At 39.3% G+C, this 16,180-nt stretch overlaps 1 protein-coding gene across 6 annotated transcripts in view; it reads right to left on the minus strand.

The window, feature by feature from the left end:
* The window catches only part of TBL1XR1 (TBL1X/Y related 1), a 163,385-nt gene that overhangs the window by 41,638 nt on the left and 105,567 nt on the right, over nt 1–16,180 (minus strand). For 5 of the 6 annotated variants that reach the window (XM_077161093.1, XM_077161096.1, XM_077161092.1 and 2 more), the window contains one exon: nt 3,350–3,452. The exons of the other annotated variant lie outside the window; for it this stretch is intronic. In XM_077161093.1, coding sequence (XP_077017208.1) covers nt 3,350–3,407 — 58 coding nt within the window. In that variant the 5' untranslated portion in view covers nt 3,408–3,452. The remainder of the gene's footprint in view (nt 1–3,349; nt 3,453–16,180) is intronic. 6 annotated transcript variants of the gene reach the window in all.

Genomic DNA, 16,180 nt, shown 5'->3' on the forward strand with positions numbered 1-16,180 from the left:
TGAAGGATAGTTTATTTCAAAGAGAAGTCTATTAAAGACCAAACACTGAATACCACAATATAATTCCTTTTCAAGAAGCACCGACTTTTATGGATGAGGAAACTGAAACTCCCAGAAGTTGTGCAATTCAACTGGAGGAGAGAGGAGGATTGCACTTTTTAACAAACAATACCTTTTAGTACTGAGCACAGTCACAATAGTATCATAGGTCTTTAAGGCAAAAACAATTTAGGTGACTTTTACTCCCTGGAAATGGACTCGGTAGATACCATGTTCCAGCCAACATTAAATGCTGTTCGCAGAGAAAACTGCTGCTACCAAGTTCTTCCTTTAAAGCATGATGTCTAAACCATATATTGATGAAAATAAAACAAAGCTTTCATGAGGTGTCTTTTTTGGACTTTCTAAGAGCCTTCAGATAATGAGACAGGCAAGAAGGGAAGTTTATCATCCCTTTTTGACAGCATTCAAAAAAGCCTTTTGAGATTGCCTTCGCACGGCTCTTTGCATCACGGCTCCTTCCCACCTGTCTCCTAATCCCAGGAGGGCTCCAGGCATAGGGAAAGAGGCAATGTTTAGATTCCACTTTCTTCAGTAATGTGTTAAATCCTCCAAAGAACGATATTTATGAACAAAAGTAATTTACATAATATTTCTTAGCTATTTACTGACAAATTCTAAGTAGGGTTTGAAAGTTAAAGTGACCAAAATTCTAAAACCCCAAAGCAACCCAGTGAAGGAATTAATTGGACTAGGTGATTCTAAAATAGAATCAACAGGACTGTAGACTGCAGACTGTAGATCCTGGACTGTATATGAAGAACCCTGTCCTAGATTCACAGAACTATGAGGTTCTCAAACTCTCTCCCATCTTCTCTTCCTGAAAGTAATTTCAAATAATGTCTCATGGTATCTTTATAACATAAACATGCCTTATCCTTCCTGTTAAATCTTGACCATAAATCCAAGCACACCGGTTTTAATGGCAGCTCCCCTTTAGGAGATGTCTTGCACCTCAAGTCTCAATATGTGTACATTTCACGCTTTCTACTTTATCCTTAGTAGTTACTAAATGTATTTTCTTTTCTTTCAAGATATTATGAATATGCTATATACCTGCTGTCACAACTTTTCTCGGGAAGTCTTATCTGTCCTATAACTACTATAGCTCACTGGCTTTCAAACTTTATTGCACCTAAGAATCACCTGGGACATTTGTAAAATGCAGATTCCTGAGTCCCATTCACTGTTCCCTAAGTTATTTTGATGCAGGTGCTCAGAGAATCTCTCTTTTAGAACTCTGCTTAGGCAGTCCTTAAATTCATGGCAAGTTAGGGGTCAAAACGTCATGCCTACAAATCATAATGTAAATAGGAAGCAATAATTTTTACCAAGGGACTGGTGTTCATGTTTTCAGAGCTGAGACTTTAATGTAGTACTACATCACCAGTATGCTATAAAGTACAAAACTTTCTAATACACAAAGCACACCCATGAACACAGTAAAGGACTTACTACAATTAAGATCAGACTACTCTATTTTATTATAATTCATGCTTTGTTTTTACTGCAATATTAGACACCTTAAAACATAGACTTTAGAAGGGTTTTCTCAGAATATAAGCAATGATAAGGAGACTACTGAGAATATTTAATCATGGAATATTCTTTCAAAAATTAATCCAAAGTGTTATTTCACTGCTATATTTACTCTCTTTATTATTATTTGCAACATTAAACATCAATTTGTAAATTTCTGTGAAACAGGAAGACTCGAGTGCTTGTGAATGCCACTAACTACACCACGACATACTTCACCTCAGCATGGCCTGAATCACAGAAAGATGCTGAGCTCTTCAATGTCTCTGACCTTCAAAAACAGCAACTTCATTTGGCTTCACCTACATGGCTGACTTTAAAATACAACCAGCTTTTACAATAATGCCCATTCGCTGATTTTTTTTTCAATGTTTTTTGTTTCACTGTCCCAAAGCCTGAAATCTCTGACTTAAATGGTGGCCAGAGTCAAAGGCAGAAAGGATAGAGTTTGGTTTTGATACAACAGATTCTTTCCATTTCGGTCAGAAGTACTGTATGACAACTTTCAAACATATGTTTAAAACAATCACTAGGTCACCACTTTTTCAGTTAATTTTATCTTTGGAATTCTTCTTTTGGATTTGTCTTCACTACCAGTTTTACTGGTTTACAAACAAAGGAAGAAAGAACAAGCAAAATTCATTAATCTCAGAGCTTATAAACAAGTGATTCTCCCTTGACTGGTTGAATTTCTTTCTCTTCTTTCCCTGCCTTTGCTGGGGAGCAGAAGCCCTCCAGGAGAAAAGCTCAGAACTGGACTGCAGCTGGGAGCCTCTCAGAATTAAGATCAGGTTTGTGCTCCCTGTGTAAGGAAGGGCAATGAGACAGGAATGACTGTCATTGCAAAATTACAACTTGAGGGGTTCAAGGAAGTCCAGCCTAATCCTCATGGTCCAACAGCTTAAATCTCTATCCTAGTCTTTTTTACTCTTCCTTACGGCCCATTACCAAAATCATCTTTCATATACCATGCTTTATCTTACTGCTACAACTAAATAATTATAAAATTCAATCTCGACCATGATGTCTTCAACCACCAAATGATTCTACGTCTTGACTACAAATGCAGTCAAGAATCTTAACTTTCATTCTATCCTCATCCCATACCCAACAGTTCTCCCTCCTCTTTTTTACATCTTTGCTTAATCCATCCCACATTTCCCCTTACAACATTCCTTCTGTTTTCTGACTACACCTCTTCATCTGTCTAGAAAACTTAGATGATCATTAAGTTACTTAATATTTAGTACATATGACTTTCAATGGCTTTTATTTAATAACCGTTGTTGAATTATTAAGAAGTCAAGTCAAGGAAGCACTTAATCAACTGGGAGAATACTTATGAAAGCATTCTGAAAAAAGTACTGATAACTTAGCATTTGAACAGCTAAGGTCAACTAGGACCAATGACATTTAACTGCAGATTCTCAATATACATGAGCAAACTGATGGTATCAAATTGAGAGTTTATATGTTCCTACTAATCATATGCAATCACACTGTAAGAATGGTCTCTGAACACTGAAAGCCAAGCCTTTGGTTACAAATATTTGCCTGAGATGATTCCAACATATTTGAAAGAGTCAGAGAGTTAAACCATGCAGTAACACATAGCTTTAAGATGACAGTCCAGACATTAAAGAAACATACAGAGTTCAACAGTTTGGACTGATACAAATTTTAACGCATTAGAAGTTATTTGCGAATATTAAAATAATTTGCGGCCTATTTACTTTATAAAAGTACTCACCTGACTCTTGCAAGTATCTATATACCAAGAAGTTGACCTCATCACTGCTTATACTCATCTTTATTCCCACTTAAACCATGAGGTCACAACACAGGATATAACCCTAAAAATAAAACAAAGTTCATTTAGTATTTTCTCAATAAAATATTTTTAAAGCAAAATGTAAACAGTGTCGTAAAAACCATATGATTTTATTTGATGATGTAAAAATGAAGCTTCTGTATTACCTAATAATAAACCCTAACAAATAAAATTTCTTCTAATAGTTAGTAAAATGATTATACAACGAAAGCATGGTTGGGACTATTTTTTCTACAAGGTAACACAGTGGCAAAAATGATTCAAAATGTCTAAGAGGACTTCCGCATCATATTTTAGTGCATATATTAAATAACAGGAAATATTGTTCCCTTTTCCTCCTTAACTGTAAAAAAATAAATAAATAAATTTGAAAAATCAGAGCATTAGTTACTCAGGAAAAGACTGATTTCAGACCAAATTGGGCAGGGGGTGGTGGAACCACATGTCCTTTACTCTGGTTCTGTCTACAGAATTTGGCAGTATTCGAAGTCTCTATTTCCTCAACACCTAATCAGCAAGGTTCAAGTTTCAAAAAGCTCTAGGTATATACAAGGTAGAGAGGCTGGAATACAGTTCCTGAACCCAAATGAGAGTCTCTTCCAGGACTTACTTAAACCTTAAACAGAGAAGAAGGGACAGGGACTTAAACAGACTTAAAGAGGTTTAATTATACTTGTCCTTTCTCATATTAGAAAAATTATTTAAAGAAGTCAGCAAACCTTTTCTGTAAAGGGTCAGATTGTAAGTATTTTGGACTCTGCTGGCCAGCTGGTTTCCACTGTACCTGCTCACAGCTGTATAGCAAAACCAGCTGCACACAACATGTAAACGATTCTTCTCTTGATCCCGCCCCCCACCCCTAAACAGGTAGAATGTAAAAACAGTGCTCAGTTTGTGGCCCTAATGGAAGGGATCCCTTTCCTCATGATGGATTTGGCCTGTGGATGGTAGTTCAATGTCTATTGTTTAAAGGAAAGCATCACTCTACTCATTACAGAGGGGCATCAAAGGGACACCACCCATGTCACCCGAGGCTGACAGCTCTGCAGGAATCTCCATACAATGTGGGGGTTAATGGGATATTTGAGAAATCACAAATTAACAAGCATTTGATGGGGGTATTCCCCAAGAGGAACTGCTTCGGCCCCAAGCTATGGAAAAGCAGGGACGGAGCAGTCACCAGCTCAGGGTTCAAAGAGGACTAGGGTGGTTCAGTGGTAGAATGCTCACCTTCCACGTGGGAGACCCGGGTTTGTTTCCTGGACCATGCACACACACCCCACTGCCTAGCCCCCCCCAAAAAAAGAGGAAGAGGGACAAATGAAGAGGAAGTAACAGGTCTCCAACGGACACGCCAGAGCAAGCCCTAGCCTCATCTAACAGGCTAGGAAGCCCTCCTAGAGGAAGGGTCTCACTGCTGTTCACACTGAAAACTGCAGAACCATGAGAACACTAGAGCTGGGAGCGGGCCAGGTGGGCGTGGAAGGCTTCCCGTGGTACGAGGGTGGAAGGTGGGGAGGGAAGGACAGGCGCACTGAGTCCACACAGGCAGGGGAAAGCTAGAAACTAAGTGTGGTTTGAAATCACACAAGAAGAAATAAATTCATGGAAAGATTTTTAGGGGGTTAGGGTGGGTGACTGACTAGTTTTACATACTAAAAAGATCATCTTGTCGGACAGACCAGAAGGAGTGTGGACTGGGATTACGAGTCAAGTAGGGAGTTTGCCGCAGTAACGCAGGGGAGACGCCAGCCTGGTACGTGGCAGTGGAGCTGCAGCCAATTACTGGGACCCCGAGCATGTTTACAAATAAAAGCACTGGACGCAGGGGTTGAAGGAAAGAATCAATGGTTTCTTTTTTGGACAACTGGATGGCTGGCCCACTTACCATGGGAAATCAGGGAGGAAGAGTAAGAAATCTCCATATAAAAAGTTAGACCAAAAACTAACTCAGAAAGAAGAATTAATCTTATATCATTAAAGTCTTGTTGAATATTATGATTAATAGAATGAAAAAGGTAAATGCTTTTTGGATGCAATTGGCACAAGACGACTTCTCAAGATTTTACTATAACACATGAGGTGATGCGCGTCATAGGAATCTCATTCAGCTTTCACCCTCCCTCCGTTCACCAGCACCGTGGCAATACGCTCGGCACGCGTAGGTCTTCGATAGCTTCTGAAAGCCTGCTGAGCTGAATGAAGGTTTTTAAACAAAACAACCAAGCCTCTCCTTCCTGTCACTATAAGAAATCAAACCACAACCTGAGCGATCGTGGAGGCCTATGCTATAGGTGAAGTCATCCAAAGCAACTAGATTAGTTTGCTACCCCATGTCTCAGTTTATCAGAGGAACAATTAACGACAATTTGATTTTTGGGATTTCTCAAAATTAAAGAGACTGAGATAAGCTAGGGAGAATTCAACTAAGGCAGACGGACAAAAACTAGAATGTCTCTGTCTTTAATACATCATCCAGCCCAATGCTCAGACAATAAACCCTGGCACTGAAGAAGCACCCAGGATGCAAACGTTTTCAACAATACTAGGTTATGAACCACAAAGGCCACCAATGTCCAAATTAAAGCACTGGTCAGCTGTGCCAGTAACCTGGTGCATTCCAGGCAAGCAATGCACCAGGAAAGCACCTATCAAAATGACATCAATATTGTCTATGAAATTTCCTCCTATAAACACATACTGCTGGTACTTTTTTTAAAAAAAGATTATAATAAAGATTACTGAACAAGTAGGGGAAAGTTGATGTGTGTTCAAATTGCTAAGAACTGCTGGACGTCCAAAGCCTATCCCGTTGAACTCAGTGCAATCAAAAATAAATTTATAAAGGTAAAGTAGAGAATTTTTCAAAATTTAAAAGCATTACTATAGCTCTAATCCTACTCCAGGTCTTAAATCCCCTGGGAGGGGACCCCACTGTGCACTCTATACTTTCCAAAACGATATTCCTGGGACAGGCACAGCACTGTGCTGGGAGTGAGGAAGAGAAAGAACAAAGAAACTGGACCCAAGCCTCGCAGAATTCAAATTCTTGCAGTGAAGAGAAGCTCACGGACAAATGCAATCTGATGGAGCACTGAACTAGAGGCATGAGCCACAGGTGTGTCAAACTACTTGGACTCTAAGGCAGGAGTTATCCACTTTCAAAGACACAACATTCTACAACAGGGTTTGAAATGAATTAATCCTTTTAAATTTTAGCATCAAAAAGACACAAAAAAGAAAAGGAGATGGGACAACAGAAAGATGTTAGGGTACTCTCTGCTTGGAAACCCCAGGTTGGCTCACTTTCAAATGCCCTTCCGTGTGCCAAAGAGCAGAATCTGAGGAGCCGCCACCGCCTGGTCAGCGGGCACGCTCCGGCCTCAGCAGGGCCTGGAGTGCTTACATGGCTGAGGCGTGTCCTGCAGTCTGATACGTCTCCACCTGCCCGAGATTTCCAGACACCCTGCGTACCAAATTCTCAGGGGACTGCAGGCTCACCTGCACATCTCCTGCACTAAGCTTCCAAAGCAGGTGGAAGAGAAACACATCCTGCCTATGCTCCTGCCAGCAGGCGTCAGGCCTGGTGGGGTGCCGTGCTCGCTGCCTCAAGGGGCTTACAAATGAACAGGCCAACACTTTCTACAATGGCAAAGCATTTGTTTGTGAATTCTGCCTGATCATACTTATTACTGCTGAACTCGTAAATGACTAAGCCCCACCCCCATTAAATTTCACTGTATCGATATATACATAAAGCATCAGATTTTTAAAATGCTACTAGAGAAACTTCGCTTTCCTTTAAACAGCACAGAGCTCCAAGGGAAATGCTTGCCTTGCTAGAGAACTTCAAATATATACATTTGGTATGGTTGGTACTTTTCTATCCTAACCAAGTTTCTCAACTGCTTAGTTGAGAAACTCAAAAAAGCTTTTACTGAAAATTCCAATCAGTTACAGATAATCAATTAGTTCATTCAAGTCCAGGACTATACTGAACTAGTAAAGACACAAAAAACCAGTACAGTCTGAACTAACATTTAACTGGGTGGTTATTTTCAATAGTTCATTTAATAATTTAAATGTTAAGTATGAAAGATTTTATTTCATCATATTATAATTTAACAAATACAAAATCATATAAAAACAGAACTATTGGGATAATTCAGCTATGATTCAGTCAAGTGAATATATATAGCATTAAGCATCACAGAAGCGAGTTCAGCACACACACTAGACAGTAACTGCTATCATCTCCTAGTTTATTCTTACATCCATCCAATACTATTGCTGAACTCAGCTCAATCAGTGCACCTATTACATTCTTTTCCAATCCTATTGCTGAAGCAAATCAGGGTCCAATTATAACCCTAGATCATGTTATTTTAAATCTCAGTGTCTGAAAAAAAAACACAGGAAAAGAATTATGGATAGAGAGAAGGAAACAAAGATCAGAGGTCTGAAATACCTTGCATGATCTAAAATCAAATGAAAAACTATAATTACAAAAATAACTTGATCCAATGTACAGTTGTGGCATAGTATTCCCTAACAGACACATTAACTGAATTCTCTTTTTCTTCAATATTTAGATGGTTTTAAGTTTTCAATATTCTAAAACAGCTACAACTATGCTTTCAGTTTTATTTCTTCTTCCATTTCTTTTTGATAGGCATGCATATATAATTATTTCTCAAGATCAGCAATATTCCCTAGAAGTAAATTGCTGGATCAAAGGGAAGAAATGAATGTTAATTTGATTTTTAATGAGTATCACCAAACTGGCTCCTACTCAAAAGTTGTACCAATTTATAGTCCCTCCAGCTGAAACATTATGAAAAATGTCCAACTTCATTAATAATAAACAAAAATGTATCTTGTTCATAACATTAGCAAAGATTTAAAAATAGTAATACTCAGTATTATCAAGATTGTGGGGGGAAAAAAGAAAATTTATCTTTATCTTTATACTTGTATAAACAAGTTACCTGCTACAGGTGTAGAGAAGTTGAAAAAAGAGGAAAGGTGATTTGAAAGTTATTAAAGGACACTGACATTTAAAAAAAAACTTGCTTCAATTTAGCAAATAATTATCCAATAAAGCATAAACATTTGGGTTATCTTTGCAAATAAACATAATGGGGAAAAAGACACTTTCCAAACGGCTATCTGCTGGTCTGGAAGGATTAATGAACCACAGGGACTCATGCAGTAAAAGGATTTATAAATAAGCAAAACAAAATGCTCACATTAAATACTTATAACATGGTTTACAGACAGGATTATGTGCCCAAGGCTATAAAATATTTTTATAGGCTACTGCCTCTTTCATTACTGATATAAACTGTGCATGCGCGCACACTTACACACACACACACACCTTGCTCTTCTAGAAAACCCTGCCCACAAGGAACCTGAAGTCCAAAAGGTGACTGATACAAACAAACAATGTGTAATAAAGGTTATGGGTAATCCAGCCTCAGCATGTGTGTGCAAGTTAGGAAAACTTTTATAAAGGGACTGCACACAGTGACTCCTCAAAACAAGGACTAAGAGAAGACCAGGCAGGCAAGAGCATGAAGCAAGTGTGTGAAAGAACTTCTATATTTAAATCCAACTGTTCACCAACATCTACCCCTCTACAACCCAGCATGGTATGACAATCAATCTCTGCATTTATGTGTCCATTCAGTCATTTAAACAAAACACTTCCTGAATACTAGACTCTTGAACAAATGTTAAGAATGCAAAGATTAAAAAGCACTAAGTCCCTCCTTCAAGAAGCTGATGTCTACTGACACAGTTGTTCTCAAGATAGATGGCCTAAGTTTGAACGATCCCTCCACTACCTACATAACACACTTAAGTTACTTAACTTCTATGTCTCAGTTTTCACACAGACAAACATGTATATATCATAAGCAGATAACAGTATCTGCTTTCAGGGTTGTGGGAAAGATTAAATTACCCAACATCGGTCAAGTCCTTGGGACAAGCCCGAAACACAGTAAGTAAAACCAGGCTTGCTATTGCTTGTGGCTGCTACTATTACTGAATCCTAAGTGCTGTGTTATCACCTGTGCACTGAGAGCTGAGCAACATCTGTATGGAAGGGAAATGCCAAGAAGAGAAATCTGTAAAGCAAAGGGGAAAGAGAGCACTCGGCCAGAGAACTAGGAGGAAAAACTATCATAACTGTCATCCCAGAAACCAACGGAAAAGAAGACATCAGGATTCAACACCAAAGGTCATTGGGTAAGACCAAAATAGGTGAGGTCTGAAAAGTCCACCTGGCTTAGCAACTAGTGAGGCCACAGCAACCTGGTAGGAACAATTCCAACAGACAGGCAAGGACAGGCAGAGAGAGTATGAGTAACCATGAGAATAAACATAAGTAAGTAAAAATGTGTGCTTTTCTTACTTTGATGACGGCAAGACATTTATTTCTGAAGGTAAAGCCAATGAAGATACTGAGCGACTGGAGAAAGGTGGGCAATAAATGGAGTAAGATTCCCGAGGAATTTGGAGAGCAAGAAACAGGTTTAAGAGCTCAATCTTAACTAAGAAAGACACACCATCCAATAAAGCTGAAAGAACTAAGAACTTTAAAGACGGAGATTTGTTAAGGGGGGGCACAAATGGGGAATGTGGAGGTGACTGTGGGGTGCTGAGCAGTGTTAGGGGTCCACCTAGTTGAAAGGACGACTGAGGTTACTCTGGAAATCTTCAGCTGAGTCTCAGAGTGACTGGAACTCCCAGGATGAAGAAAAGACTGTTGGCCTTTGACTCCTTCTCCAGCATCTACTGCTCCTCCTCCAACAACAGACCCCAGCCCTGCCTTCCATGTGGAGAAGTTGCCCCATTCTTAGTCCTGTAATTCAGGTGGATTGCCCTCCTATTCCAGAAGAGGTACTTATGTGGTTAAGCCAACCAGCATATTGCATCTTCTTGACCAAGTGACAGATTTGGGGCTAAGCACCTATCCCCCAACTCAATCAGAGCAAGTGAAATGTCAGGATGCATCCACTTCTTTCTATGAAAGAAACTCCCCTCCTTTCAAAGGGGAGTGGGCATAAGTGGGGCCTGGGACACAAGGTGCATACAGCCGGTAGAGCAGAGGGAGAGCAGCAGAAAGAGAGGGCCGAGCAGAAACACTACAGCAATGGGTCCAGGCTGGCACCAGGTATCAATTCAGCATCTGGATCAATCATTATGGCAGGCTGATCTGCCTCTGCAGTTCAGACTAAACAAAACAAAAATCACTTGCACAGTCTAAGCCAGTTTGAGCTGAGATTCGTCAGTCGCAACCAGAAGAGTGTAGAAAAGTGGAGAGGAACAATCCGACGCACATTTTAAAGGAAGAAAATGACTAAAGTTAGTGATGATTACATTTGGAGAAATACAAGAAAGACAAAGTCACAGATATCTGCAACATTTCCTGACTAAGAAGTAGGAAGAATCATCCACAGATGATTGAGTCAAAACACTTTATTGAACACTTTCAATGCGTCAGGCACTACGACAGGTGCTGAAGACATGGCTAAACTGGGGAGAAAAACAACAATTATTTAACCACAACTTGGATAAGAAAAAGTAGAGAAAATTATGACAGCATGCACCCAGAAGCTGGGGGAGGGGTAAGGGTCAAGTGTAGGTAGGCAAAAGATGTAAAATGTAGGTGGCTTACAGGCTTCTTTCTACAATAGACACGGTTTTAGAGGAACTAACTTTCTTTTAATCCAAAATTTATTAAATGAATCACAGTTCCATTGTTCCTGTGTGTATACTGCTTCTCATTCATCTGAACAGTAAGGAAAATAAAGAGGAAGTAGTTACCATTTGTTAAGTACCTGCCTCGGGCAATGTACAGGGCTAGGCCCTAAACACACGATTTAATTCTTCTTTAGTATTATCTTCCTCATTTTAGCACGAGAGCACTGCCATATGAGAACTGCACATATATGCATATGTATGCATGAACTCAGAAATTTCATCTGAACACTAAACTGAAAACTTCCAGCAGTGCAGAAAAGAAGACAAAAAAAATAGTATGAATGTAAAATATAAAACACTGTAATAATGACCACAAAGTATCAAGATTATCAGCACTGGAAGGTCCACAGAGGATCAGCATTCCAAGCCCAGCCTACGCTGCCAGGGCTACCACGGGCAGCCCCAGCTGTCACTGTGGACTCTGATGAGAACGGCCATGCAAGCGGCCACCCAGCCTCGCTGCCCACACTCATGCCACAATGCCCTAAATGCAGCTTCAAAGCCTACACTGAACCATCTTTTCAAAATTAATTTGTTGAGTGTAATCTTTCACCCTGCTATAAAGCAAAGTAACTCTGTTATCATAGGAAGCTCTAAATGCCTTGCTGAAACCAAGACACACTGTGACAATACCATTTCTTTAATGTTGTGGGATCACTATACCCTATCCCAAATGATGAGATTTTATAATCTTCTTCTGTCCACCAATGTCCCCTCACCTCCAGAAGCAGCGCACACACACACAAAAGCATAACCTTCATTTCCAACCTTATTAAAACAATGTCACTTTTGTGTGTATAAAATGTAGCATATTGATGGAATTAAAATTTAGCTTTAAAGTCTTCAACAATAAAGCTTAAAATATGAATTAAGTATATTCTCAACTTCTGCAATGCTAAAACGTAAAATTTCAAAAAACAGACTAAGCAAAATCATGTTTATCAAACATACTTTCATAAAATAAACAAATAATGGGGGGACAAAATAAACTGGGTAGATGGAAATACTAGTGGTCAATGAGAGAGAGGGGTAAGAGGTATGGTATATATGAGCTTTATCTTTTTTTCTTTTTTATTTCTTTTTCTGAAGTGATGCAAATGTTAAAAATGATCACGATGATGAATACACAATAATGGAATGATATTGTGCGTCATTAATTGCACACCATATATGGAATATTTGTACATTTGTATGTTAAGTTTTATCAATAAAAATATTTTTAAAAATACTTCTATAAAGTGAAAAACAAATGCCACATTAGGATTTAGAAAAAGAGATAATCTCCAGAAAGAAATATTACGTACTAAGTTAAATTAATATTTCAACTTATTTTAATGCAGTAACTAATCAAACCAAAGCCTAAGCAAAAAAAAAAAAAAAAAAAAAAAAAAAAAATCAGTATGACAGAATCAATTTACTTGGCAGATTTCTTAAAGCATGAATGGCAAACTGACAGTTATCTGGATTAACAACAGCATATTTACTTTTTTATGTATTTTAGCCTTGAAAATTACAAGTACGGTTTGCCAAACATTTTAAAGATACCTTATCACAGCCGCAAAGTAATGCATTTCCTTTAAACAAGCAAATAAAAAACAAAAACTCTTTCTACTACTCCTAATATTAGGATAAATGGTAAGCTTAAACTGTATTTTTAAGGATCCAATCTCATGAAACGTTACATTCACATTAAAAAGGAAAAAATATCCCTTTAAGATAAATAACTGGTTCTATACCTCATTTACTGCATAACACATTTTTAGAGGTTATCTCTAATAACTTGACTATAACATCCCAGTGAAAATCTAGCATTTCCCCCAAGGAAACAAATATACATTTAAAAAAAAGTTTGTAAAATACTTTGTGAAGGGAAATTAATACGCACTGATACTGACTTTATCTTCCAGCTTTGGCACATGAGCATTTTTCAGATAATTATCCTAAGAGTGTGGCTGGCAATGTGTACATTTTACATAAAAGTTAAGTCTACTCTTTCTTTCCTAATAGTTTTTTATCAGATTAATGGCCACCAAGAGTAATTGAAACTTAAAGTATGATTATAAGACAGAAGGGATGAAACTTCTTTCTTCTGCTTCCCTTCTTCATCGGAATCCAGCACCCCAAGATGCTAATTAAAGACGAGTAGCAGCCGGAGACACGGGTTCAATTCCCTGTGCCTGCCCATGAGAAAAAAAAAGAATGGCAGAGTTGGGAAGGTCTCAGGTCTGGGCCTGTCCGGCCCTGCCCTAAGTATATGACTTAAACAGGTCTCATGAGTCTTCTGGGTCCGTCACCTCATCTGTAAAAGGAGGGGGTGGATTACACCCCCTTGTCCACTCCTAAACTTCAGTGACTCCGGCGATGACACAGGAACCCTGCAGGCCACCAGGTTGGGCAATGGTTTTCAATAGGGCCTTCTTCAGAGGCCTACACATGTGCATGAGAAGACTTGGAACTGGGTGTCAGGTGGACATCTCCAGATTCTAGGGACTGCAGTAAAGGGGAAACTCACACACCTGTCTCATTAAGAAGCATTTAAGTACCTATGCACGTGAAGCCTACAGTTCCACATATATATCACTGGCTAACTCACACAAACAAAACCTCTTTGGGGTCACCAATAAATGAGGAGCACATCTGGAGACTGTGACCAAGACGTCAGAGACCTAATGATACAGAAACGGACCCCTCTTGGCAATATAATATCAGCTTCCCAAAAATTAAATCGACTTATTCCCCCATAGTCTGAATACTGAGTTCAGTTCTGTATTGGCGCTAATCTTTTAGGCAAAGTTAAAGAGTTTTCATGGAGAAAAAGGGTTCTTAGGCCACAGTATTGTTCAGATCTTAACATGCCCTAAATCTTTAGTTTGTTCTCTGTTGTGTTCATGGTAGTACTGCAGGAATATATGCTTTTAAAAAAAGGTACTTAAAAATCATAAACATCAGCATACTGAAGTTCCAGTTTTGATAAAACATTTGTGATCTATGAACTTTTAAACCTGTGAGAGGGATGGAAATTATAAATCTTGAGACTGTGCCTTTGTAAGTAGACTTCTTTCTAGATACACCCATTTGATCCACAATTTTCCTGAAATTAGTTTCTCTATCATTCATTCAACAAATATTTACTCTACTATTACATGCCAGGCACTGTCCTAGGCCCTGAATACTTTAATAATATAAAAACATGAATATAAATAATTATATCCTAAAGAATCATCTTCACAGCTGGATTCCAGACTGAATCCCAATTCCACCATCAAGAGTTGCAGAAAAGATGCAGAAGCGCTGCCACCGGCACACTTCCTAAGAAGATAATAAAGAGCTCACTTCTTGTCTGCTGTGGATTGGCTCTGCCCTGCCTGGGTGGGTTCTCGGCACAGCCTCATCACTGTGTTAAGTGTAGGGCTCCAAATGGATGCAATCCGTTTCGCACTAACTGAAGCATGAAGCGGATCTCTCTCTCGCAGCCTTTATCTCCCAAAGAGAAAGCATTTGAGATAAGCAGCAATGGCAGTGAGTCATTGGTGTCCACTTCACCACATATATGGCAACACAAAATGAAGGACTTTGGAACTAATTCAGTCATGTAGCCAGTCTGTTAGCTATATGAGAAATAAATAGAGAGCTAGCTGACAAGCAAATAGGAAATTCTTTATTATCAGACTTCCAGGTTCCACCTGGAACCATCTCTATACCTGCCCGGTGCATAGTAAGGATGCTTGATAAAGAAACAGGAGACCTAGGGAGTAGAGACGCATCTGTAACTAAGGAGGGCAACGAGCTGGAGCACACTCACAGTCACGACCGCTGCAGATGCCCTGCAACATCTTCAGGTGTGGGGTGGCAGGGCTTTTCCTCCCTTCTAAGTCCGTGCATGTAAGCCATCAGCAACCTCTTCCCAGGGAAGGCAGCTGGGCCTGGCCAAAACTGCCAAGTGAACACAGGTTTCCCTGGGACCCCTCATCTTTCCTGTCCCCAGACTGGTCCTCCTCCCGACCACCCTAATATTCAGCACGACTCCACTGGCAAAACTCTCTCCTCGGCTACCTTCTCCTGAGCCCCACCTCCGCACACCCCCACAAGCAGTACTTACACACCAGCTTTCTAAAGCAACTCCCAACCCTCACCACCAACACCTACATCTCATCCCTTCAGGCCAAGCAGGGGACAACTGCATACAATGAAATGGTAATGAATACTAATAGCTTCTTTCCTGCTTTCCAAGGAACAAACTTATAACAAAGGCACAAATAGGTTCCCTTAATCAATGTTGCTCAAACTTGAGAAATACTGAGTACCTTCTAAAAGAAACACATTCATACTTATTAACTTATTTTTTATAACATTACCAAAGTTTTCATAAATATAAAACTAGGCATAATCCTTATATTACAACACTTAAAACTATAAAATAAAAACAAATTAACATATTAAATAACAAAGACCTTGGTGTCTACTGACAACTGGATTAAAGCAAACACACTAGTCTACTTTGTTACAAAGCAGTCAACCAGATGATGTAAAACGTGCATCTATAATTTTTAGACTACCAAGCGGCAAAGACCCAGGTTCAACTCCCGGAAACTACCCATGCCAAAAAAAAAAAAAAAAAAAAACATTATAAATGTAGATGAATATAATCACATGTCTAGCCAGACTGGCAAGAACAGAAAAGAATAAACCACAACAGTTTAAAAAATGGTAAGTCAAGGCACAATTGAGCTGGGGGTGGAAGGTTACCTAGTGGCTGATAAAAGCTAAATTGAGTGTAGTGGGAGAGGGAGATTATTTAAACTGGAAGGTTTTAGACCATCTCCAAAGTGTGCTACAATTAGAACCACCTGAGGAGCTTTTAAAATTCTGTCACCCGGGGGCAGGCCATGGGGCTCAGCAGGCAGAGTTCCCACCTGCCATGCCGGAGACTCGGGTTCAATTCCCGGTGCCTTGCCATGCAAAATAAGAAAAGAAAAG

This window comes from Tamandua tetradactyla, chromosome 5, assembly GCF_023851605.1.
Source record: "Tamandua tetradactyla isolate mTamTet1 chromosome 5, mTamTet1.pri, whole genome shotgun sequence".
In the NCBI taxonomy this organism is placed as follows: Eukaryota; Metazoa; Chordata; class Mammalia; order Pilosa; family Myrmecophagidae; genus Tamandua; species Tamandua tetradactyla.